Genomic DNA, 26,170 nt, shown 5'->3' on the forward strand with positions numbered 1-26,170 from the left:
ATTTGCAGCGACGAGTTCCTAGAAGAGGAAAAGGAATACATCACTAACGCTTTCATGAAGCCAGGATACCCTAAAGGCTTGCTAATCGAACTTGAGGACAAAGCGTTGAAAATAAAGGAGACGAAGGAAAAATTGAGAAGCAAGTGTATAGACCAGAACGAAAAAGTTTTTAGTCGTTCCCAATTCCAAGCAAGCTCATATTATTGACAAGACCTACAACAAGCCGGCATAAATATAACCACGTTGTTTGGAATGAATATTGTGAAATAGTAAGATATAAACCAGACATACGACACAGCACAGGAAAGCGTTACGTACAAGTAGTAGTTGTGAACGTGCATATCGTGGAGAGAAAGGGAAAGGAACAAAGAAAAGGATCGATCATCATAAGGCTGACTAAAGAAACCATAGGACATTCAATGCTCTTGTAATGCATGTGGACGAACATGGACACCTACTGAAGTGGGACGAGGTGAGAATACTGCTCGAGAGCCTAAGCAAACAAATAAAGGCATTAGAGGCGGCTTACATCGCTACCAGACAACGTTAACACAAGGTCTGGGTTCATATGCTGGTCATGTCAGGCAGCGGAGATCGCTGTGAATGGATGGAGGCAGTAGGACAAGCGACCCAATCAGAGAGCGACACGCCAAGGCGTCCGACCAGGTGACCATCACTTGCTGGGAAATATGGTCCCGCCAAGCGCTGGAATCAGTATCTCCTGAGGAAGACCGTTGAACGGTCGAAACGTTGATGTATGTCTCAGCTCTAACCTGCTTGTTTCCATGCCATCTTGTTTTCTACATTTGTCATGATGGATAATTGATATCCCAGCTTCTGCCACTAAGGCCGTGTAATCAGCAAACAACTGACTATTCCCAGGACCACTCCCACCCACAACAAACAGCATACCTGCCCCTCTCGCCACGACCAGTGTATTCACCTCACTCACCCGCCCATCTAGAAACACATTAAACAACCATGGTAACATCACAAACCACTACCGCAGACCCACCTTCACCTGAAACCATTGACCCTGCTTTCTACCAAACGCATTACTCTTGATGAGAATTCCTCACTGTTTCAAATTACTTTGCAAAGGATGGAATGTTGCAAAGTGGCGGGAGTGGATGGTATTGCTGTTGAATTTATTTAAAAAAAGACCGTATTGTTGATTGGTTAGTTAGAATTTTCAATGTATGGATCATAGTGAAGTGCCTGAGGACTGGTAGAATGCATGTATAGTGCCAGTGTATAAAGACAAAAGGGATAAAGGTGAGTGCTCAAACTACAGAGGAATAAGTTTGTTGAACATACCTTGTTAGTTGTATGGGAGGGTGGTAAGTGCCGGAGTGAAGGCATGTACAGATCATCAGATTAGGGAGGAAAATCGTGATTTTAGAAGTGGTAAAGGATGTGGGGATCAAATATTTGCTTTGAGGAATGTGTGAGAAATACTTAGAAAAACAGACAGATTTGTATGTGGTATTCATGGATTTTATCTTAGCATTGATGGAGATACCTTGTGGAAGGTCTTAAAAATACATGGTGTGGGAGGTAAGCTGCTAGAGGCAGAGAAGTTTTTATCAAAGGTGTAAGGCGTGTGTTCCCAATGAAGGTCAGTCTGCAGCAGCGATATGTGATGTCACCATGGCTGTTTAATTTGTTTATGGGTGGAATGGTGAGGGAGATAAATGCAAGAGTCTTGGAGAGAGAGACGAGTATTGAGTCTGTAAGAGATGAGAGGGCCTAGGAAGTCAGTTGCTGTTTGCTGATAACAAACCTCTGGTAGCAGGGTCGAGTGTGAAACTGCAGAATTTGACGATTGAGTTTCGAAGAGTGTTTGAAAGTACTGTGAGAGTAAATGTGAATAAATGCATGGCTATTAGGTTTAGCAAAGTAGAGAATCAAGTTAGTTGGGGTGTGAATTTGAATATAGGAAAGTTGGAGTAAGTGAAATGCTTTAGATATCTGGGTGTCGACATGATAGCGAGTGGAAAACCATGGAAGCTGAAGTGAGTCACAGGGAGAGCGAAGGGCGACGTTTCTGGGAGCACTGAAGACTGTGAAAAGAGAGATCGTTCCCTGGGAGTGCAAAAATGTGTATGTTTGAAAGTATAGTAGTCCCAGCATCATCATATGGACGCGAGGCATGAGTCATAGATCAGACTGTGCGGAGGAGGGTTGGCGTGATAGAAATAAAATGCCCGAGGACAATATGCGGTATTAGAGGCGTGGTAATAAAAAGAATGTAGTTGAAAGAGCTGAAGAGGGTGTGCTGAAATGCTTTAGTTGTGTTGAGAAAAGGGGTGAAGAAAGATTGACTAAGAGGATACATCTGTCAGAAGCAGAGGGAAAAAGGAAAACGGGGAGACCAAATTGGAGATGAAAGGATGGAATGAATAAGATTTTGAGCGACTGGAGCCTGAACATGTAGAGGGGTGAAAGGCATGCACGGGATAGAAAGAACTGGAACGATGTGGTATAAAGGAGTCAACGTGCTGTCAGTGGACTGAACTAGAGTATGTGAAGCATTCAGGATAAACTAGGGAAAAGTGTATGGGACCTGGTTGTAGTTGGGAGCTGTGGTTTTGTGCATTACACATGACAGTTCGATACTGGAAGTGTGCGAATGCGGCCTTTCTTCGTCTGTTCCTGGCGTACCTCGCTGACACGGGAAAGTGATCTAGTATGTAAAAATAGTGATAATCTAATTGTTCGACTTTTTTTATTACAATATTTTATTACTTTAAATCTTTATACCGTAGATATTACATTCTTCTCTTATGCTTTTTCACTGAAATGCCCCCAAAGACTTATCCTTTCATATCCATTTTGTTTGAATACACATATATGTCAACTTACAAAATACATTATTACAAATAAGATAATTTCATAAATATACTGTACTGTAATCCTTACTCTGAACAAACGTGTAGTTAAAATATAATCTGCATAATAAAGGAAGGTCTTAGATCACACACACACACACACACACACATATATATATATATATATATATATATATATATATATATATATATATATATATATATATATATATATATATATATATATTTTTATTATACTTTGTCGCTGTCTCCCGCGTTTGCGAGGTAGCGCAAGGAAACAGACGAAAGAAATGGCCCAACCCCGCCCCATACACATGTATATACATACGTCCACACACGCAAATATACATACCTACACAGCTTTCCATGGTTTACCCCAGACGCTTCACATGCCTTGATTCAATCCACTGACAGCACGTCAACCCCGGTATACCACATCGCTCCAATTCACTCTATTCCTTGCCCTCCTTTCACCCTCCTGCATGTTCAGGCCCCGATCACACAAAATTTTTTTCACTCCATCTTTCCACCTCCAATTTGGTCTCCCTCTTCTCCTCGTTCCCTCCACCTCCGACACATATATCCTCTTGGTCAATCTTTCCTCACTCATTCTCTCCATGTGCCCAAACCACTTCAAAACACCCTCTTCTGCTCTCTCAACCACGCTCTTTTTATTTCCACACATCTCTCTTACCCTTACGTTACTCACTCGATCAAACCACCTCACACCACACATTGTCCTCAAACATCTCATTTCCAGCACATCCATCCTCCTGCGCACAACTCTATCCATAGCCCACGCCTCGCAACCATACAACATTGTTGGAACCACTATTCCTTCAAACATACCCATTTTTGCTTTCCGAGATAATGTTCTCGACTTCCACACATTCTTCAAGGCCCCCAGAATTTTCGCCCCCCCCCCCCACACTATGATCCACTTCCGCTTCCATGGTTCCATCCGCTGCCAGATCCACTCCCAGATATCTAAAACACTTCACTTCCTCCAGTTTTTCTCCATTCAAACTCACCTCCCAATTGACTTGACCCTCAACCCTACTGTACCTAATAACCTTGCTCTTATTCACATTTACTCTTAACTTTCTTCTTCCACACACTTTACCAAACTCAGTCACCAGCTTCTGCAGTTTCTCACATGAATCAGCCACCAGCGCTGTATCATCAGCGAACAACAACTGACTCACTTCCCAAGCTCTCTCATCCCAACAGATTTCATACTTGCCCCTCTTTCCAAAACTCTTGCATTTACCTCCCTAACAACCCCATCCATAAACAAATTAAACAACCATGGAGACATCACACACCCCTGCCGCAAACCTACATTCACTGAGAACCAATCACTTTCCTCTCTTCCTACACGTACACATGCCTTACATCCTCGATAAAAACTTTTCACTGCTTCTAACAACTTTCCTCCCACACCATATATTCTTAATACCTTCCACAGAGCATCTCTATCAACTCTATCATATGCCTTCTCCAGATCCATAAATGCTACATACAAATCCATTTGCTTTTCTAAGTATTTCTCACATACATTCTTCAAAGCAAACACCTGATCCACACATCCTCTACCACTTCTGAAACCACACTGCTCTTCCCCAATCTGATGCTCTGTACATGCCTTCACCCTCTCAATCAATACCCTCCCATATAATTTACCAGGAATACTCAACAAACTTATACCTCTGTAATTTGAGCACTCACTCTTATCCCCTTTGCCTTTGTACAATGGCACTATGCACGCATTCCGCCAATCCTCAGGCACCTCACCATGAGTCATACATACATTAAATAACCTTACCAACCAGTCAACAATACAGTCACCCCCTTTTTTAATAAATTCCACTGCAATACCATCCAAACCTGCTGCCTTGCCGGCTTTCATCTTCCGCAAAGCTTTCACTACCTCTTCTCTGTTTACCAAATCTTTTTCCCTAACCCTCTCACTTTGCACACCACCTCGACCAAAACACCCTCTATCTGCCACTCTATCATCAAACACATTCAACAAACCTTCAAAATACTCACTCCATCTCCTTCTCACATCACCACTACTTGTTATCACCTCCTCATTTGCGCCCTTCACTGAAGTTCCCATTTGCTCCCTTGTCTTACGCACTTTATTTACCTCCTTCCAGAACATCTTTTTATTCTCCCTAAAATTTAATGATACTCTCTCACCCCAACTCTCATTTGCCCTTTTTTCACCTCTTGCACCTTTCTCTTGACCTCCTGTCTCTTTCTTTTATACATCTCCCACTCAATTGCATTTTTTCCCTGCAAAAATCGTCCAAATGCCTCTCTCTTCTCTTTCACTAATACTCTTACTTCTTCATCCCACCACTCACTACCCTTTCTAATCAACCCACCTCCCACTCTTCTCATGCCACAAGCATCTTTTGCGCAATCCATCACTGATTCCCTAAATACATCCCATTCCTCCCCCACTCCCCTTACTTCCATATATATATATATATATATATATATATATATATATATATATATATATATATATATATATATATATATATATATATATTTCATACTATTCGCCACTTCCCACGTTAGCAAGGTAGCGTTGAGAACAGAGGACTGGGCCTTTGAGGGAATATCCTCACCTGGTCCCCTTCTTTGTTCCTTCTTATGAGTCCACGGGGAAAATGAAACACGATAAGTTCCCAAGTGCACTTTCGTGTAATAATCACATCATTAGGGGAGACACAAGAGAGAAATATAACAGTCAGTTGATATAAACGAAAAGACGTACCTAGGACGCTATTTGGTAAACATGCTATTGTCCAAGAAAGACAACGAGCGTACCATAAACTTATTATGTGGACAAGGTGAATTGTTTACAAATTTTATCAACAATAAAGCTATCCAATTTGTATAGACCATCATTAATAGTAAGATTATAATTCTTTGTGTATTCAGTAATAGAAGATTCAATGATACATCTCGTGGTACAGTTAATAACCGAGATGCCATTACTCCAGTCAATACAATGATCATAGCTTTAAACGTGATTAAACAAGACACTTTATTCTTGTCCCATTCTTCCACTCTATTTATGTTGCTTAAGTCTAATAGAAAGATCCTTACCAGTCTGCCAAACATAAAACTTATCACAATTTCTACATGGCACTTTATAGATGCACCCAGGAGAATTTTCTGGTGAGTCCCTAATTAAGATATCATTTATAGTATTGTTGTTGAGCGATTGGGGCCTGAACATACAGGAGAGTGAAAGGCGTGCAAGGAATAGAATGAATTGGAATGACGTGGTATAACGGGGTCGACGTGCTGTCAATGGATGAACCAGGGCATGTGAAGCGACTGGGGTCAACCATAGAAAGTTTTATGGGGCCTGGATGTGAAAAAGGAGCTGTGGTTTCGGTGCAATACACATGACAGCTAGAGTCTGAGTGCGGATGTATGTGGCCTTTGCTGTCCTTTCCTAGTGCTACTTTGCGCACGCGCGGTGGGAAGGGGGTGTCATTTCATGTGTGACGGGGTGGCGGCGAGAATGGATGAAGGTAGCATGTATGAATATGTGCATGTGTATATATGTATATGTATGTATACGCTGAAATGTATAAGTATGTATATGTGCGTGTGTGGGCGTTTATGTATATACATGTGTATGTGGGTGGGTTGGGCCATTCTTTCGTCTGTTTCCTTACGCTTCCTCGCTAACGCGGGAGACAGCGACAAAGTATGCTAAATATGAAAATGAATATTTATATCAAACAAACCTCTAACAGCCAGGATCGAACCCGGGACCCCTGTGCCACAGGCGGGAATGCTACCACTAGACTATGGGAATGGATAATAGGGTCCCGGGTTCAATCCTGGCTGCTGGAGGTTTGTATGTTCTATGAAGGTGCACGTTCGTATGCACTTCATTTGTATTCATATACTTCCGCGTTGTACAGTTAGGGTTCGGTAAAATGCTATCTGTTGGCTATGTGCGCCTTTTGGGAAATAACCGGTGTAGACCCCGTTGCTCAACAACGTGAGACGAAGGGTATTCGAGTACATAGTATTCGAATAGTTATTTCCCATTAGCCAGGCCTATTGGTAGCATTCCCGCCTGTGGCACAGGGGTCCAGAGTTGAAGGTTTGTATGTTCTATGAAGGTACGCATTCAAATGCACTTTACACAAACACACACACACACATATATATATATATATATATATATATATATATATATATATATATATATATATATATATATATATATATATATAAAGTCAATTGGGAGGTAAGTTTGAATGGAGAAAAACTGGAGGAAGTGAAGTGTTTTAGATATCTGGGAGTGGATCTGTCAGCGGATGGAACCATGGAAGCGGAAGTGGATCATAGGGTGGGGGAGGGGGGCGAAAATTTTGGGAGCCTTGAAAAATGTGTGGAAGTCGAGAACATTATCTCGGAAAGCAAAAATGGGTATGTTTGAAGGAATAGTGGTTCCAACAATGTTGTATGGTTGCGAGGCGTGGGCTATGGATAGAGTTGTGCGCAGGAGGATGGAGGTGCTGGATATGAGATGTTTGAGGACAATGTGTGGTGTGAGGTGGTTTGATCGAGTAAGTAACGTAAGGGTAAGAGAGATGTGTGGAAATAAAAAGAGCGTGGTTGAGAGAGCAGAAGAGGGTGTTTTGAAATGGTTTGGGCACATGGAGAGAATGAGTGAGGAAAGATTGACCAAGAGGATATATGTGTCGGAGGTGGAGGGAACGAGGAGAAGAGGGAGACCAAATTGGAGGTGGAAAGATGGAGTGAAAAAGATTTTGTGTGACATACTCCTCAAAATGGATTAAATACACATATAACAAAAATGGTTTATTTAACCTAGGCAGCCATTCAGCTGAATGTACACAGATGAGATATTACTGAACTGGAAAGACATAAATGTAAGTAGTTAACTATTCATAAAACAACTTAATATCAAGGTGGATCTTATTATGGCTGAGAAAGTCTAAAGCCATCACGAAGCCTATGAAGGTGAGTGCTACCGAGGTCTTGCAGTACCTCAAGTTGCGGTACATGGAATCTAGGAAGCTGAAAGGGTAGCGAGTGTTGAGGGACGACTTCCTGCTTCTCAACTGCTGAGGGTGTACTTAGTAAACCATAAGCACTTTGTCACACACGAAGACATAGGAAACTTAAATATGTCAGTCAACTGAATGTACCAGAGCAACAAAGTGTATGCCACCCAAGTTGCCTAAATTTTGTTCAGATGAATTGGTAAGACGTTTGATACATTAAAGATTCGTAACCAATTTAAGAGAAAAAATTTTGCCTTGGTGTTTTCACCAAATTGATTTCCTAAACACCACTGTATATCTTAAATAGTTAAGTAATAAATTACAAACTACTATTCTTATGAAACGAAAGGGCATAACAAAAGAATATGAAGCAACCAAGAAGGGAGTGATAGAAGTCTCAAACGAAAGTTTATAGTGGTACCGTAATGGTTAAGCTGTGATTCGTGCTAAATATAACATGGTGTTGACATTTCTACCCAGGAAGCAGTTTCCTTTCCTTGTTCATATAGCACAGTATATTTACAGTAACTTCTTTCTTCTGTACGGGGAGTTTTACATTTGTGGGGACCCTCACTTGAACATTATCTATCATACTTCATAAATCTATGCATGGTGTCAGCATCAACCATATCCTTAGTCATCTACAATTCTTATACTATCAAAATATTTATATACATCCATTTTAACATCTCTCAATTAATCTCATGCTATATCCTCTGACTGCTCTATCTCTGCATCTCTCGAACTGTTCACTGTCTACATCATCGATATCTTTTAAAATCCCAAAGGTTGTGCTCAGGTCACCCCTCAGTCTTCTCTTTAAAGGTGGGTACATTTGAAGTCTCCAGCCTTTCCCTGTAATTCACCTATCCTAATTCTCACACAATCTTCTTTGCCGTCCTCTGAACCTTTTGAGCACTTTGTGCTTCTTTAGGCACAGTGGTGACAAAACATAAGCATATTCAATTTTTGGTCTTTGCTATATATTTCCTTATTCACATACTCGAAAGATATTCTGATAGATGCCAGCGAGTTTGTCTTTCACTTTGTCCCATCCTTTTTGTCATCCACTTTGTCCTATCCTTGTTAACTTACATTTGTTCAGCCAAATTTCATCAACAATGTTTAAGACCAACCTTGGAGTTTGTTTAGGTCCCCCTGTAAGCTGATGCATTCCTCCTTGCTTTTCACTTCCCTCATGACCTATGCATCATCTGTAGTTATATTCAGGTAGGGTTCCATACCTTCATGCATGTCATTAATATTAATCAAGAGAGGTAATGATCCTAGAACAACATAACCCTGTGGCACTCCATTAGTCAGCTCAACCCATTGTGAAATAGGTTCCTTTGACATGAATCCTTTGTTCCCTCCCACTGAGAAAATCTTTCCATTACAGGAGTTTCGGCCTTATTCCTACCTGATGACCCAGCTTGTTAATGAGCATTCCATGCAGTAAATTGTCAAATATCTTCTGGCAGTCCAAGATACACAGCCCAATTCAGGCTTCCCATTTGTCCAGGTCGTTCACAGCAAGACGTCTCCTGTATATCACATCATCCCAATTCTCTAAATTCCGTGCGCACCTTTCATCCTCCTGCATATTCAGGCACAGGTCACTCAAAATATTTCTCACTCCATCCTGTCATCACCAATTTGTTCTCGTTCCCCTCCACTTCAGATACATATATTCTCTTTGTCAACCTCTCCTCGCTTATTCTCTCCATATGTCCAAACCATTTCAGCATACCTTCTCCACCTCTTTCACACTCTTTTTATTACCACATCTCTCTTTTACTATCTTATCACTTACTGAATAAAACTGCCTAACACCACATATTGTTCTCATACCTTTAATATGCAACACATATATATCCTCCTCACATCCTGATCTTTAGCACATGCCTCACATCCATACACCATTGCTGAAACTACTATAACTTCAAATATACCCATTTTTGCCATCCCAGATAATGACTTCTCTTTCCATTCATTACTCAGTGCATCAAAAGCCTTTGCTCCCTTGACAACCTTAAAACTCGCTTTTGCTTCCATGGTTCCATTCACTCCCAGTCCACTCCCAGGTATCTAAGACACGTACTCCCTCCAAATTTTCTTTATTCAAAATCACACCCCAACCAACCTGTTTCTCCGTCCTGCTAAACCTACTAATCTTGCTTTTATTCACATTTACTCTCACCTTCTTCCTTTAACACACTCTCCTAAACTCAGTCACTAATGTCAGCAGTTTTTCACTCAAAATTACCACCAGTGCTGTAATATCAGCAAACAATTATTGAGTCGCTTCGCAGGCCTTCTCACCCCCTACAGACTTGCCATTTACCTCCCCCACCACCTCATCCATAAACAAACTAAACAGCCATGGGGTAAGCAAGGAACCTTGTTCTGCAGGTACTAGTGACTAGTGGGGGAGGTGAGGAGCCTTGTTCCTCAGGTATTGGTGGGGGAGGCAAGGAGCCTTGTTCCTCAGGTATTGGTGGAGGAAGCAAGAAGCCTTGTTCCTCAGGTGTTGGTGGGGAAGGCGAGGAGCCTTGTTCCTCAAGTATTGGTGGGGAAGGTGAGGAGCCTTGTCCCTCAGGTATTGGTAGGGGAGGCAAGGAGCCTTGTTCCTCAAGTATTGATGGGGGAGGTAAGGAGCCTTGTTCCTCGGGTATTCGTGGGGAAAGCAAGGAGCCTTGTTCCTCGGGTATTGTTGGGGGAAGCAAGGAGCCTTGTTCCTCAGGTACGGGTGGGGAGGTGAGGAGCCTTGTTCCTCGGGTATTGGTGGAGGAGGAGGCAAGGAGCCTTGTTCCTCAGGTATTGGTGAAGGAGGTGAGGAGGCTTGTTCCTCGGGTACAAGTAGGTGGGGTTGTTGAGGAGCTTTGTTCCTCATGCCCTGGTGGAGTGGAGCCTTGAGCTGTCCCTAACTGCTGTGTTGGACCATGGGTCATAACCCAACACCTTACACATTCATACAATTTTTTCACTGCTGAGAGATGATAGCCTGCTCATCATCTCCCAACTACTAATGCAAACCAGTGACATTAACCCCAACCCTAGACCATGGTACCAAATGCTCATCATCAAAAACCAATACTCCATCAGATGCTCCAACTGCACTCAGTGGTATTACCTCCACTGCATATCACTGTTATCCATTAAAGACTACTCAGAATATTGAAATGCAACAACAAATCAGACAGCAAATTCCAGAACCCTTACACAACCCCTTCCCCTCCAGTACAAACAACAGCATAAAACAAACTCACTCTTCACAAACAAACCTTACTGCTCCTCAGAACTTCAGTGACAAACATAAACAATGCAGTGCCAATGGCATCTGATGGAAACACTGGGAAATACTCAACCAACTTGGAGAATACAATATTCACAAACCCCTTATCCAAGAAACCAGACTCATACCCAGATCCACCCTACCACCTTATCTTGACTACACAATCAAAGTGTAGACAGATAACAAGGATAAGGAAGACTCACAACACTCATTCATCAAATTATACCATTCTCCAACATCAATGACACTACAAAACAACTCACAGACAAAGACAACACCAGTGGAACACAACCCAGAGGCTAAAAATTTGCAGAGCTAACTACAACATAATCAATACTCACATACCTCCCACTTCCATATTCTCCTCTAGATATACTCCCCAACTGCAACATACCCACCACCTATCTCCATGAAGATTTCAGTATACAAAGGAACTGGAACAGCAGCAGACCATATGGGTCCCTTTGACGCTGCTCGTCTTAGAGGAAGGTAACAGAAACTTACAAATTGGTGTGTTAAGAGTCAAAAGACATACAGATACTTTACAGAGAAAAAACGACAAAATGTCAAAGTGACTAAGGAGGCACAAATAATGTTAGGCATGAACTTAAAGCAAAATACTCATCGTCTATTCTTGAATGTATCTATAGTACTGTTTTCACGCACTCTAATTAGTAAAGCATTACATATGTTAATAATCCTGATGGAGAAAAAGTACTTCACCTCATTTAAAGAAGACATTCGCCCACAAGTATGTAACCATTACTATGAGTGAAATCAAACGAATGAAGTCAAAGAGCCTGTTAGATCAAGATTATCAAGATATATTCGATCATCTTTTAACCCCCTCTTTTCTAAGCTAAATAGACTTAAGTCATTGAGTCAGCTATCACTGGATTTCTTTTTCAGTCCAACAATAATCATGATAGCTTGATGCTGTACTTTTTCCATCTGAACACAATATTCAATGAAATATAAGAGTAAGGATAATTTCCCTATCTATGAATCCAAGAATAATTTGTTCTATTTACTGCTTCGATGCACTGCTTATCTAGCTTTAGGTCACCAAAAATCATTAAGTCCAAGTAATTTTCCTCATTTACCTTTTGCAGTTAACAGAATTCATACTGTAGTTTGTCTTTTTGTTTTTACTACTGATAAGTAACAAATTAAACCCACATTAAAATGTATGAAACTCACATCAATATCAATTTGCCATCTTTGAGCATACTCCCTCAGTTTGTCATGTCAGTTTTAAGCTTTAGATGTTCAGGTTCACTTGTGGCTTTATTTTCCAGCTTAAGACTTTTTTGCGAATTCTGATAATGTACAATGCAGTCCCTTATTATCATTAATATAAATGAGAAAGAACTGGTCTAAAGACTGGTTGCTGTGGCACATCCCTTGCTATGTCTAACAAATCTGAGGCTTGCCCATTAATCATACCTCTCTGTTTATGGACAGTCAATCAATTTCCTGTCCACTGAAGTACAAACCCATCAATACCGTTTAACTAAACCATTGCTAATAAACTTTGAAGTGAAACCTTGTCGAATGCTTTTTGAAACTCTAGGTAGGTAACATCAACTGCTTTCCTTTCATCATGCATGTTGATTATATCATAACGGCTATTATGCGGATTTGTCAGACTTGGGTGATTTCGCTGAAAACCATGCTAAGAATCTTTAGCAAGTGGTAGTTCTCCTGATGGTTTACAAGCCTGTCACAAATGATGGTTTCCATAAGTTTTCTAACTACAGATATAAAGTTAATTGAATTTTAATTTCCAGGCAGTGACTTACTGCCTTTTTTTGAGTATCAGTGTTATATTGGCAATCTTCCATTCCCCTAGAACTTTTTCTGCAGCAAGTGATTTATTAGTCTTTCATTGTCCTAATGTAAGACTTATCAGGGCCCACTGTTATATTTACAAATATTTCACTTACTGCTGATAGTGTCTTCACCTCTTATGTCAGTATGATGCAGAACATTACCTTCTCTTATTGAAGAAACTGGATTTGGGACATGATCTATGTCTTCAATCATGAAACACATGCAAAAAACCATTTTAAATGAAACTTGCCTTTGTTTAACTGTCACTGTTTTATGTAATTAATACAACAATTAACTGGATAATGATGCCCTTACTTCTAATATAACAATAGAGCTTCTTAGGGGTTCTTTTGCTACTTTCAGCAATATATGTAATATACACTTCAATGTATAAATCTCTTAGTTCCTCTATGAAAATTACATAATCTATTCTACTGTGTTAACAAACTCCATAAATTTCTTATGAGCAAATTTCTAAAGCAACAAGCACATCTTTATTTCATCATTCCACATATGTTTCTTCTACTGCTTGAAATTTTCATTGAAGCATTTCCAAGCTATGTTCATGTTTTCATTTGCCAAATAATCCCAGGTTTGCCTGTCAAGAGCAATGAAGACATTAAAAATTTGTAAGACTAGAATCTGGTATTTTTTGCAACTGTTATGCTGACCAACATTACATATCATGAAGGTGAACTCAAAAGAAATTTGCCACTGATCACTTGTACGAAAGGTTTCTCCAATTTCAGTATTATTGACCATCCTTTTTTGTAGTTAAAACTAACTCTAAAATATTCTTGTTCATGTAGGTCTCTCAGATAACTGGATTAGGGCACTATCAAGCACATTTAGGTAAAGTCCACACCCAGTACTTGACTCAATGCTCACACCGAAGATCCCCAAGGTGAACTTCTCACAGACCAACAGCAACTTCTCAATATCTTCAACTTAAACAACCAGCTAATCAGATTCTCAACTCACCACCTCCAGCAGCCAACCTCACCAGATATAACCAACTCACCAGCTCTTTACAAACAGACTGCGTCAGCACATGAATTGTACTCGACCACCTACCCTTCTTGATAATACTCCACCCAGCTTAACCAATCCACACAACCATTAAAAAGATTTTGCAAACTACAGGAAAGCAGACTGGCTAACCTTCACACAGTACATGAAAATACAGCTCCAACACTTCAATACAATATGGGGGACTGTGGGGATTCCAGCCTCCCATTTGCAACCCTCCGAATTGCCTTTTCTGACACATAGGAGGTACGTGGGTAATATTCTTTCTCCTCTTCCCATGAGAACAACACTTTACTTACATCCTTAAAAACATCCCTCCTCCATGTAAAAACAACACACACATACACAGTTACCTTGCAACCATTTCCATCCAACAACTACAACCAAACTAAACACTGAGCAGTCTTTACCTTGGCATATCCATCTAACTATCTATATCTTTGTCACCTGTTCCCCCTCAAGGGGGTGGCCATGGAAACAGTCTCCATAACTAGTGAACTCCAGTCTTGTCATATTGAAAGATAATTCTAAAACTACTCTCTCTCCTGAGATTTACAGCCCATTTAAACAGACTAAGCATTGGTCCCCACATATTACTTGACTAGGTGGTGCAAGTTTCATTCAGCTCCATCTACTACAATCACACTTATCTGCAAGCTTCCCTATCTTCATTCAAAATAAATGAAAGTTCTTTAAAACATCTTTTACAACATATCTTTGGAAGAAACAGAGGTACAGTGGCTTTGCTAACATGTAACAGAGCCAAAAAAATTCTTAAAACAACTGCATCATTTCCTGTGTCCTCCACTGTACATTTAGGAAATAGTAAAGAAAACTCATCTACATAATAATCCACTACACCAACCTCTTAGAAGCTAAGCATGACATACTTAAGGCTGAGATGCAATGAAATGGAGATTGGTACTATTCAAAATTTTATTATGATTATTCATTACATGCTATCTTATAGTACTGACTTTTTATAGTTTCATATGAAATGCTTCCTAGGAATACTGTAATATTTCAGAAATAAAAAGTCATTATCATAAAAAAGAGACTAAGCTCTGTCTTAGGCTACTCAACATTTTGATGGCTGTTTATTTCATTCTTCAGTCTTCTTCTCATGATCTTGATCCTGTAGACCAGTTACAAATCATTAGGATAGGGATATACCTTTTTTGATTCACAGCAACTAAGAACCTTATAAAATATAAGGTACCGTGTATATTCATTGTACGGTTCACTTTTGGCAAGTCTTTGAAAACACAAACCTAAACACACACATGAGAGAGAGAGAGAGAGAGAGAGAGAGAGAGAGAGAGAGAGAGAGAGAGAGACAGACAGACAGAGAGAGAGAGAGAGAGACAGAGACTACATTAAAATTTTGCCATTTGGCAAGGCTAGTATACACCACGCACTCCACACCATAATCATTCACCAGTGCAAATTTCTCTAGCTGTCATGTGTAATGCACTGAAGCCACAGACCTTTCCATGGTTTACCTCGGACGTTCATATGCCCTGGGTCATTCCATCAACAGCACATTGACCCTGGTATACCACATTCCAATTCACTCTATTCCTTGCTCGCCTCTCACCCTCTTGTATGTCAGGCCTTGATCACTCAAAATCTTTTTCACTCCATCCTTTCACCTCCAATTTGGTCTCCAGCCTATTGTTCCTTCCACCTCTAGCACATATATCCTTTGTCAACTTTTACTCATTCATTTTCTCCATATGTCCAAACCATTTCAACACACCCTATTCTGCTCTCTCAACCACACTTCTTATTACCACACATCTCACTTACCCTTTCATTACTTAATCAAACCACCTCATGCCACATATTGTCCTCAAACATTCCATTTCCAACACATCCACCCTCCTCTGTACAACCCTACCTATAGCCCATGCCTCACATCCATACATTATTGTTGGGACTAATGTTCCTCCAGACATACCCATTTTTGCTTCTCCAGATAATGTTCTCTCTTTCCACACATTCTTCAGCCTTCCCAGAACCTTCATCCCTCCTCCACCCTATGACATACTTCAACTTTCATGGTTCCATTTGCTGTCATATCCACTCCCAGACATCTAGAATGCTTCACTTCCTCCAATTTTTGTCCATTCAAATTTACACCCCGACAAAAATGTCCTTCAACCCTGCTAAATTTAATAACCTTGCTTTCATTCACATTCACTCTCAACTTTCTCCTTTCACACACTATTCCAAACACAGTCACCAACTTCTGCAGTTTCTCACCTGTATCTACCATCAGTACTGTATCATCAGCAAACAACGTACATGCTTCCCAGGCCCTAGCATCCCTCACAGACTGTATGCTCACTCCTTTCACCATGAATCTCGCACTTACCTTCCTCACCATCCCATCCATAAACAGATTGAACAACCATGGTTACATTACACTATCCTGCTGTAGACCAACCCCCACTTAGAACTATGTACTGTGCTCTCTTCCTACTCAGACACAGGCCTTACACCCTTGATGAAAACTTCTCACTTCTAGCAGCTTACCTCCTACACCATATATTCTTAAAACCTACGACAAAGCATCTCTAACGACCCTGTCATATGCCTTATCCAGATCCATTAATGCTAAGTATGATACAAGTTTTTTTAATACATATTCACCATCTCCTGCATTAGTGAGGTAGCATTAAGAACAGAGGACTGAACCTACAAGGGAAAATCCTCACTTGGCCCCCTTCTCTATTCCTTCTTTTGGAAAAGAAAACCGGAGGGGAGGAGGATTTCCAGCCCCCTGCTCCCTCCCCTTTTAGTCCCCTTTTACGACACACAGGGAATATGTGGGAAATATTCTTTCTTCCCTATCCCCAGGGATAATAAATACATGAATTTTTCGAAATATTTCTCACACACATTCTTTCAAGCAAACCCCTGATCCACACATCTACCACTTCTGAAACCACGCTGCTCCTCTCCAATCTTATGACCTGTACATGCCTTCACCCTCTCGATCAATACCTTCCCATACAACTTAACAGGTATACTCTACAGACTTGTACCTTTGTAGTTTGAACTCACACTTTTATCTTCCTTGCCTTTATACCATGGCACTATACATGCGTTCTGCCAATCCTCATGCACCTCAACATGATCCATACATACTTTGAATATCCTTACCAACCAATTAACAACACAATAACACCCTTTCTTAATAAATTCAACTGCAATAGCATCCACTCCAGCTGCCTTACTGTATTTCATTTTACACAAGGCTTTCACCACCTGTTCTTTCTTCACCAAACCACTCTCCATGACTCTCTCACTCTATCATCAAATATTCAATAATCCTTCAAAATACTCACTCCATCTCCTCCTCACTTCATCACTACCTGTTATCACATCTCCTTTTGCCCCCTTCACCAATGTTTCCATTATTCTCTTATCTTTCACAAATTATTTACCTCTTTCTAAAACTTCTTTTTATCCTCCCTAAAGTTTACTGATACTCTATCACCCCAACTCTCACTTGCCCTGTATTCCAGACCCTGCTATTTCTTCTGATCTCCTGCTGCTTTTTCTTATACATCTCCCAATCATTTGCATTCCTTCCCTGTAAGTACTGTTCAAGGACCTCTCTTTTCTCCCTCCCACCACCCTACTCTTTTTAATCTACCTACCTCTCACCTTTCGCATTCCACTTCCATCTCTTGCACATGCCATCTATGCTTTCCCTAATACCTCCTATTCCTCACCCACTCCCCTTGCTTCATTTATTGTCATCTTTGTCATTCTACACTCAGTCTCTCCTGGTATTTTTTCACAGAAGTCTCTTTTCCAAGCTCACCTACTCTCACCACTTTTTTCTCCTCAATATTGTTTCCTTTTTTCGAAAACCTCGACAAATCTTCACCCTCACTTCCACAAGGCAATGATCAGACATCCCACCAGCTGCCCATATCAACATATTTACATCCAAAAGTGTTTCTTGTACAGGCCTATCAGTTGATATGTAATCTAATAATGCCCATTGACCATCTCTTCTTCTTAAACCAGGTATTCCCAATCACCAGTCCTTTTTCAACACACAACTCCACTAGGTCTTTACCGTTTCCATTCATAACACTGAATATCCCATGTATCCCAGTTAAACCTTCAACTGCTGCATTACTTACCTTTGCATTTGAGTTATCCATCTCTTATAACCTGTCTTGCACATCAGATCTGCTGACTCACTCATTCAGCTGCTCCCAAAACACTTGTCTCTCATGATCTTTCTTATCATGGCCAGGTGCATACGCACCAATAATCTCCCATCTCTCTCCATCCACTTTCAGTTTCACCCACATCAGTCTAGAATTTACGTCCATACATAACATTAAACACTCCCACTACTCCTGCTTCAGGAGTGGTGCTACTCGTACCTTAGCTCTTGTCCTCTCACCAACCCAACTTTACTCCTTAGACGTTTTTCGAAACCATTCTTCCCTCTTACCATTGAGCTTTGTCTCACTCAGAGCAAGAACATCCAGATTTCTTTTCTCAAATATACCTATCTCCTCTCTTTTTATCTTTGCTACATCCACAATTCAGGCACCCCAGTCTGAGCCTTCAAAAACGATGAGCACCCCCTGCCTGGTTCCTTGTTTTTTTTAGTCTTTCAAAAATGTAATTCAAGAAGTGGAGGGTTCCCAGTCCCCCCCTCTCCCACTCCCTTTAGTTGCCTTCTGCAACACACTGGGAATATGGTGGTAGAATTCTTTCTCTCCTACCTCAGGTATTATGTTTAAGGAAAGAAACCTGGATGTTCTGGCTCCGAGTGAAACAAAGCCCAAGGGTAAAGGGGGAGAATGGTCTGGAAATGTCTTGGGAGTAAAGTAAGGGGTTGATAAGAGAATAAGAGCGAAGGAAGGAGTAGCACTACTCCTGAAGCAGGAGTTGTGGGAGTGTATGATAAAGTGTAAGGAAATAAATTCTAGATTGATGCAGGTGTGAAGTGCTTTGACTGAGTAAGTGATGAAAGGGTAAGACATATGTGTGGAAATAAAAGGAGTGTAATTGATAAAGTATAAGAGGGTGTGCTAAAGTGGTTTGGACATATGGACAAGATGAAAGGGGAATTGTTAACAAAGAGGATATATGTCAGATGCAGAAGTGGAGGGGACAATGAGAACAGGAAGACCAAATTAGAGATGGAAGGATGGAGTGAAAAAAATTTTGAGCAATTGAGGCTTGAACATGCAGATGGGTGAAAGGCATGCATGGGATACAGTGAAATGAGATGTTGTTGTATGCTGGGGTAGACATACTGTCAGTGTACTGAACAAGGACATGTGAAATGTCCAGGGTAAACCATGGAAAGGCCTGTGGGGCCTGGTGTGGGTAGAGTGCTGTTGTTTCAATGCATTACACCTGACAGATGAAGATTGAATGTGAGAAGGTGTGATTTTTTTTCATCTGTTACTGGCACTACCTCGCCAACTCAGGTAATGGCAATCAAGTATTAAAAAAAAGCTGTACAAGATCAGGGGTCTTAGAATCAATGAATGATTAATAAATCAATACTTCCTACGAAAAACTGAATATTAGGAAAGCTATGCATCAATGTTTCTGACAATACCAATAAGCCAAAAGTGTTTATTTACACTGCTATAAAACATTTTTATCAACAGACATTGTACTATCCTTGCATACAAAAATGGCTGGATATTACTTCTTAAATTTTTTTATGTTGAAGGCCCCAGTCATGGACAAAAGTCCACATCAAATCCAGGCTGTAATTGAAATATAGAGATTTAAGATATGGAAAAAGAAAAGACATGGAAAAGTATCTATGAATTTTTGACAAAGTGCCTGTATTTTGAAATGTACTATGTTATAGTTATTGGGAAAGACATGAAAGGGTAGAGAATTCCAGAACTTCGATGTTCAGTAAAAGAAGTAGGTGTCATAATGGCCTACCCTTTTGAGTTGCTGATGGCCACACAATAATCATGGGATGCAGCAGCTTGCCAAATATTGCATGGTCTAGCTGTGGGCACACAAACAGCCAGCTCTTGGGAGCAAAAATCAAAGTAATTCCTTTAGAAGAGGGAAAGTGAACCAACATTGCAGCAATGGGCAAGGGGGTCAAGTTTGAAAGTTGGCCTGGGACAGTTTATGAGGCAGATCACTTTCGACTCAACACTGTCAAGTAAGGATGCAGAGCTACAACCACTCCAAATGTTAGAGTATTAGTCTATACAAGGATGAATCAATCCTGTGTAGAAATGGAGCAACTGTTCTGAAGAGAAGTTCTGACATCTTAACAAGACACTCAGTTTCTTAGAGGCAGACTTAGCTATTCCTGTAATGTGGGGCTTCTAAGAAAGAGTGCATGTTACAGTAATGCCAAGTATGTTAATCAAGTCAAGAGGTGGAATTAAACAACTGTGAAAATAGAGACGAGTTGTGAGGAGTTTTTGATACAGAGAAGGGTATAAACTGGGTCTTGGAGGCATTAAACTTAACAAGATTTTGTCTAACCCACTGAAAGTACTAAAAAAAATGTCTGGCACTCAACTGTAATACAAAATACACAGAAAATTAGATCAATACTTTATGGTGACTTTGTCCACTGCTTACTGAACAGAAGGGGTGGGTGCTGATGTTGTGTTTAACAGTTCCCTAAAACAGATGATAAATGTTTGAAATTGAAAGCTCTTGCTAAGGGATGATACTGAGATGATTTTCCTTTTTTTTTTTTCACAAGTTTACTTTTGCACTATTCTCATTCTCACCACCTCACCTACAGGTTGGCAGACACCACACTGGCAAGCATGCATGAGCAAGCAAGGACCACCTTCCTGGTTGGCAATGAGTGTCCTGATTGGCTTCCAGGTGAAAATGAGGTTGAGATTGAGGATGAGAGTGAAGTTAGGTTAGGATGATAACTGGCTGGATTGCTCCCTTTACACATTAGCCTAAGTGACGAGACTGAGGGTGAGATTATGTTGAGGTGAGCATTGGCCTGGATTGCTCACTTTATCATTGGCCTATGTGGTGAAAGTGAGCTTGAAGGTGAGGTAAAAGTAAACGCTGGCCCATATTGTTCCTTTAACAAACTGGTCTGTGTGGTGAAGGTGATATTAAGGTAAGCATTGGCCAGTATTTCTCCCTTTACACATGGCTTATGTAACAACTTGTCCAGACTGCTACATATCCTCTGTGACACTGGCAGCAATTTGGTCTCTTATCAACTGACACCAGTTGAGGAGAACTTTTAAGGACTTTTTTCTTGGAAATATTTTAGCTCTTTACCTACAGTATCATATTTCTTAAGAGACCACAAATTCAGTGATTCCTGCTCAAATCTCCCTTATTTCTCCTTATGAAATCTCACTAAGATCACTTGATGTCACTAATTTTTCAAATTTCTCATCCTCACAAACTGATATATATTAGATTAATCAACACTTTTGATTCCCATTAAGAAGTCCTTACAAAAATAAAAAGTGTCATTGTAAATTCTTGGGAACTTTTCTCATCAAATAATAGCAGCCAATGGGAAAATTGGCTTCCGTGTATAAGAGATAATAAGGAAAGATTTTCAAGAATGGAATCATCATAGAGGAAGTGGGCTTATGAGATGTAAATGGATAGATGTATAAAACGTTCCTGTAAGCTGGAGTATGAATAGATACATGCCTTTTCAAGGCATTTTTGTACATATAAACTTGTGATTCTGACCTTTGACCCTCATCCTTTCAAAATTAGTCACAGTAGACATAATACTGTGATGCAGGCTGTATCTCTAATCCAGCAACTTTGGGATCTGGCCATTGCCAGACCAGGTTTGGTTAGTCTCCATTCTTTAGATATTGTGTTCAGATGCAATTAGCAGCATTCAAGAATATACGAGTGTGATCCTTGATTCTTGACCTCCAAAAATCAATCAGATGTAGAAATTTGCATGTAGTAACTGTGGTACAAGTTTTGTTAATATCTTTTCATAAAATACTGTGCTTACAAGCTTGAGTATCAATCTAGTTCACATGACTCAGACATTAAACCCCATTTATTCAAACCTTGTGCAGATGTAAAACTATGGGTGTATTAATTGTAGTAAAAGCTAAGTAACCATACAAATCCCAATTCATAAAGCTGCTATTATGTACACAAGCATTTAGAGGAAAAAAATCTAAATTCACAAAATCTGTTGACTTTATCCTTCAACAAAATCCCTAAAGCATGATCAGATGTAGAACTATTTAGTACCTCTGGTACAGGTATGCTCATGATCTATTTAACCTGTCTTTAGAAAATAAGTACAACAGCTCTTAACAGCATTTTAAGATATAGGGATTGCAACTTTCACCTTTAACACCTGACTTAAAAAAGCTTAATAAGGTGTAGAACTTTATCTGAGGTACAAGCTTGGTCAATATTCATTCACCAATAACATAGAAATCATTTTCAGAAATCTTTTAGAGGCATTTTGTTACACATGGCCATGTGATTTAGGGATGTGACTCATGACCTATAAAAGTAAATCATTAAAAATATGATACTGTAACATACACCTGGCCAGTAACCATTGATCCTGTTTTCAAATATTATGTACTTTTGATCTTGACCTCTGACCCTGTACACCAAAACAATATTCAAATGAACTAAGTATGTAGTATCTATGGCACAAATCTGGTTAACCTTAGTGGCATTTAAGTACACCTTGCAACCTTAATCTATGACACAAGGCATCCAAAATTTACTCCAATATAAGTCATCAGATCCTATGCACAAAAGCATTAAATAGTATTTGCATAATGACCCATTTGTACTGTATTGGGAGGGAATCTTACACTTACGGGGTCCCCATCTCTTGAGCACTTTCTGCTATCATACAACCTTTTACTTTTACATATACTTCCTACATTAAGCACATCCTCAGTCATTCTGTTCCATTCATCCACCATTCTTACACTATAAAAAGAATCTCTTTATATCCTTATTAACAAGTTCCTCACCTAATTTCATGTTACATTCTCTCATTGCTCTATCCCTACAACTCTTGAAGAACTGTTCAATACCCATGTTGTCATACTATTTTAAAAACTTAAAGGCTGTGATCAGGCCACCCCTCACTCTTCTCTCTCCTGAGTAATTCAAACCTTCCAGGTTTTCCCTGTTATTTAGCTCTCTTAATTCTAGTACCATCTTTACTGTCTTCATCTGGACCTTCTCTATGAACTTTTGGTACAGTGACCAAATCAGAGAAGCATACTCTAGTTTTGGTCTTACGTAGGATGTGAATAGCTTGCTACATATTTCCTTATCCATACATGTGTAAACTTTTCTGATATTTGCCAGCAGTTTGTTTTTTTACTATCCTCCTAGTATGGGACTCTGAAAACAGGCTAGGGACAATGTCAACTTCCAAGTCCTCACACACAGAATCCTGAAGCTTATTTCCTACTAGGTAACAATCATACTGAGGCAGTCTTTCAATTTGTCCCATCCTTGTTACTTTACATTTGCTCAAGTTGAATTCTATCAACCACATTTCAAGCTAACTTTGGAGTCTCTTTAAATCCATTTGTAAGCTGATGCAATGCTCCTCATTCTTCACTTTCCTCAGGACCGTTTTCATCTGCAAACATATTAAGGTAGGATTCACAAAGAAATGGTCCCAGAACTGAACCCTATGGAATTCTACTGGTCAGTTCAACCCACTGAGAAAATACTCCTCTAACTTGCATTCTTTCTTCCCTCCCACTGAAATAATCTTCTGTCATAGGAGTTTCTTCCTCATTCATGCCAAATGATCCAGCTCCTTAATCAGCCTTCCATGCTGTACGATGTCAAATGGTTTCTGGCAGTCCATGTACAGACAGTCAACCTAGCCTCCCCTTTTGTCAAGGACTAAGTTCACTCTCTCATAAAACTTTAATAGGTTATTTACACATGAAATCGTTTCCATACAAGCATAGTTTCTCTCACATAGGATATTTCTTTTTCACAGAAAGTCATCTACTTTACTTGACTTCTGACCTTAACCTCTAAAACTTATTCAAATGTATATTCAAGTAGGAGCCATTGAAGAAATTTTCATCCACATTTATCAACCTTGCATTCAGCTATTGTGTACATAAACACTTACAAACATTTAGTACTGAAGACCTTGTGAACCTCAAAATTATAAACTTAATTGAATGCAACACTTTGTATACAGTATCTGAGATACAAGTTTGGTCAATATCCTTGCAAAGCAGACCCAACCCTCTCCTTAAGTGCTCTTTGGAATAGGTCTCCACCTCATCTAAAACTATTCTGTTACTGCTTCGAGTATGTACAATAAAATCTCACTCACAGACAACATCATTAGAAGGAAATTATGATGTGATTGCTGTTTCCAAATACTGGTTAGATATCAACAGTAGAGATTTCCATGCTGAATACACAAATCCGGGGTAAACTCTATTTAATAGTGATAGGGGAAATAAAGTACAAGGTGGTATACTTCATTTTGTTAAAGCTCATTTTAATCCTGCAGTGAAAAATGTTGTGGCTACTGATACTGTTGACTTATCTTTGTAGACATTAAAGATAAGATTCATAAAGTAGGTCCCTACAGAAAGTTGTAATGAAAAGTATCCATCATAGGAGATTTTAACATAATAGCATCTAAGTGGAGGAATTCCCTTTCCAGTGGCTCCAGGCATGGACTCTATCTGAATTTGTTTGATAGTACCCTGTTTCAATTAACTGAGAAACCTAATTGCAATGAGAATATATCAGATATAGTTTTAACTACAAGGATCTCATTAACAATGTTGAAGTTGGAGAAAAGTCTGCTAAAACTAATCACCAACAAAATGCTTTTTATGTCACATTTAACACTTTGTGTGATGTTGGTCAACATGATGGTCGCAAAGAAAAATTCAATTTTAAACTTGCATATTCTAATGATCATATTGCTCTCGACAGGCAAATCTGGGATAATATGGTTAACCAAAACGACATGAATGTAGCTTGGGAAAGCATCACTAAGATTTTAAACTAGTAGAGGAAACGTGCAAATGCCTAGTTGAGAGTATGTTTCATCTGATTTCACCCAAAGTAATGGATACACACTTGTGGACAAATATTTTACCTTGAGTAAGGCAAAGTAATTTTTCTTTAAAAGCATTGCTAACATTTGGACTAATTAACCAATTATAGTGGTTGAAAGCAGTACTATGTGTTTAAGAACAGACGACGAATATATTACTTCGAGTCTATAACCAACATTATTTATACCTCCTAAGTCATAATGACAATTTGTAGGTTTTCCTCTCTGAATTATCTGCATGTCTTCCAATTTTTCCTCCACTAATCTGAGTTTCTGATATTTTCCATGATCACAAACAGCCTCGAAGGGATCCAGTGGTCTGTTGCTGTTTAAGTTCCTTTGTATATCCATTTGCTATGTCATCAGATTTCATGTACACAAGCAACTGAGAGCATTTTAGAACACACGACCTGGTGAGCTTGACCTATGACCTTAATCCCCTAAACCTTAATCCAATGTACAAATATTTACAGACGAACTATGGTACAAGTTTGGTCTATATGTACAGACTTAGTCTTAATATACTGTGTACATTAGCATCTAGCAGGATTATTACAGTGAACAAGACCTTGTTACCTTAACTTTTGACCCTAACTTCGAATGCAGTATCTGTAGTGCAAGACTGAGCCATTTAACATTACACAAGGATATCACATACACATACACTGTAATTGAAATTCATGGATCAGATAGATAAATGGACAGAGGCAAATGAAAAAATATCCACTGCTTTGTATTGGGATACATACAAGCTACTAGATTCCATTCCCCGGTAAATCTACATAGAAGGAAGTGATGCTATCAAAAGCTAATAACTTACCATAAATGGATATGTTAATATACTAAAAATTCTTTTGTACCTACCTTGTGTTTCATATAAGAGAGAAATACATCCCATATAACTGTCACTATATTTATGTATAATACTCTATATGGTGTAGGAACAAACAAGAAATTGACTGTCTGGGTCGGAGGCCATATCAACCAGTCAAACTGAAAACAAATGTGT

At 39.6% G+C, this 26,170-nt stretch overlaps 1 protein-coding gene across 13 annotated transcripts in view; it reads right to left on the minus strand.

Annotated features, from left to right (window-relative positions):
• Positions 1-13,326: 13,326 nt before the first annotated feature.
• The window catches only part of LOC139751561 (mpv17-like protein 2), a 51,661-nt gene continuing 38,817 nt past the window's right edge, over positions 13,327-26,170 (minus strand). For 12 of the 13 annotated variants that reach the window (XM_071667120.1, XM_071667125.1, XM_071667130.1 and 9 more), the window contains exons 4-5: positions 26,026-26,154; positions 15,007-15,219 (exon numbers count right to left, since the gene is read on the minus strand). In XM_071667120.1, coding sequence (XP_071523221.1) covers positions 15,187-15,219; positions 26,026-26,154 — 162 coding nt within the window. In that variant the 3' untranslated portion in view covers positions 15,007-15,186. Of the gene's footprint in view, positions 13,654-15,006; positions 15,220-26,025; positions 26,155-26,170 lie in introns of those variants that run through there. The other variant, XM_071667121.1, reaches the window with a different exon arrangement.

The sequence above is a fragment of the Panulirus ornatus genome, chromosome 11 (genome assembly GCF_036320965.1).
Source record: "Panulirus ornatus isolate Po-2019 chromosome 11, ASM3632096v1, whole genome shotgun sequence".
Lineage (NCBI taxonomy): Eukaryota > Metazoa > Arthropoda > Malacostraca > Decapoda > Palinuridae > Panulirus > Panulirus ornatus.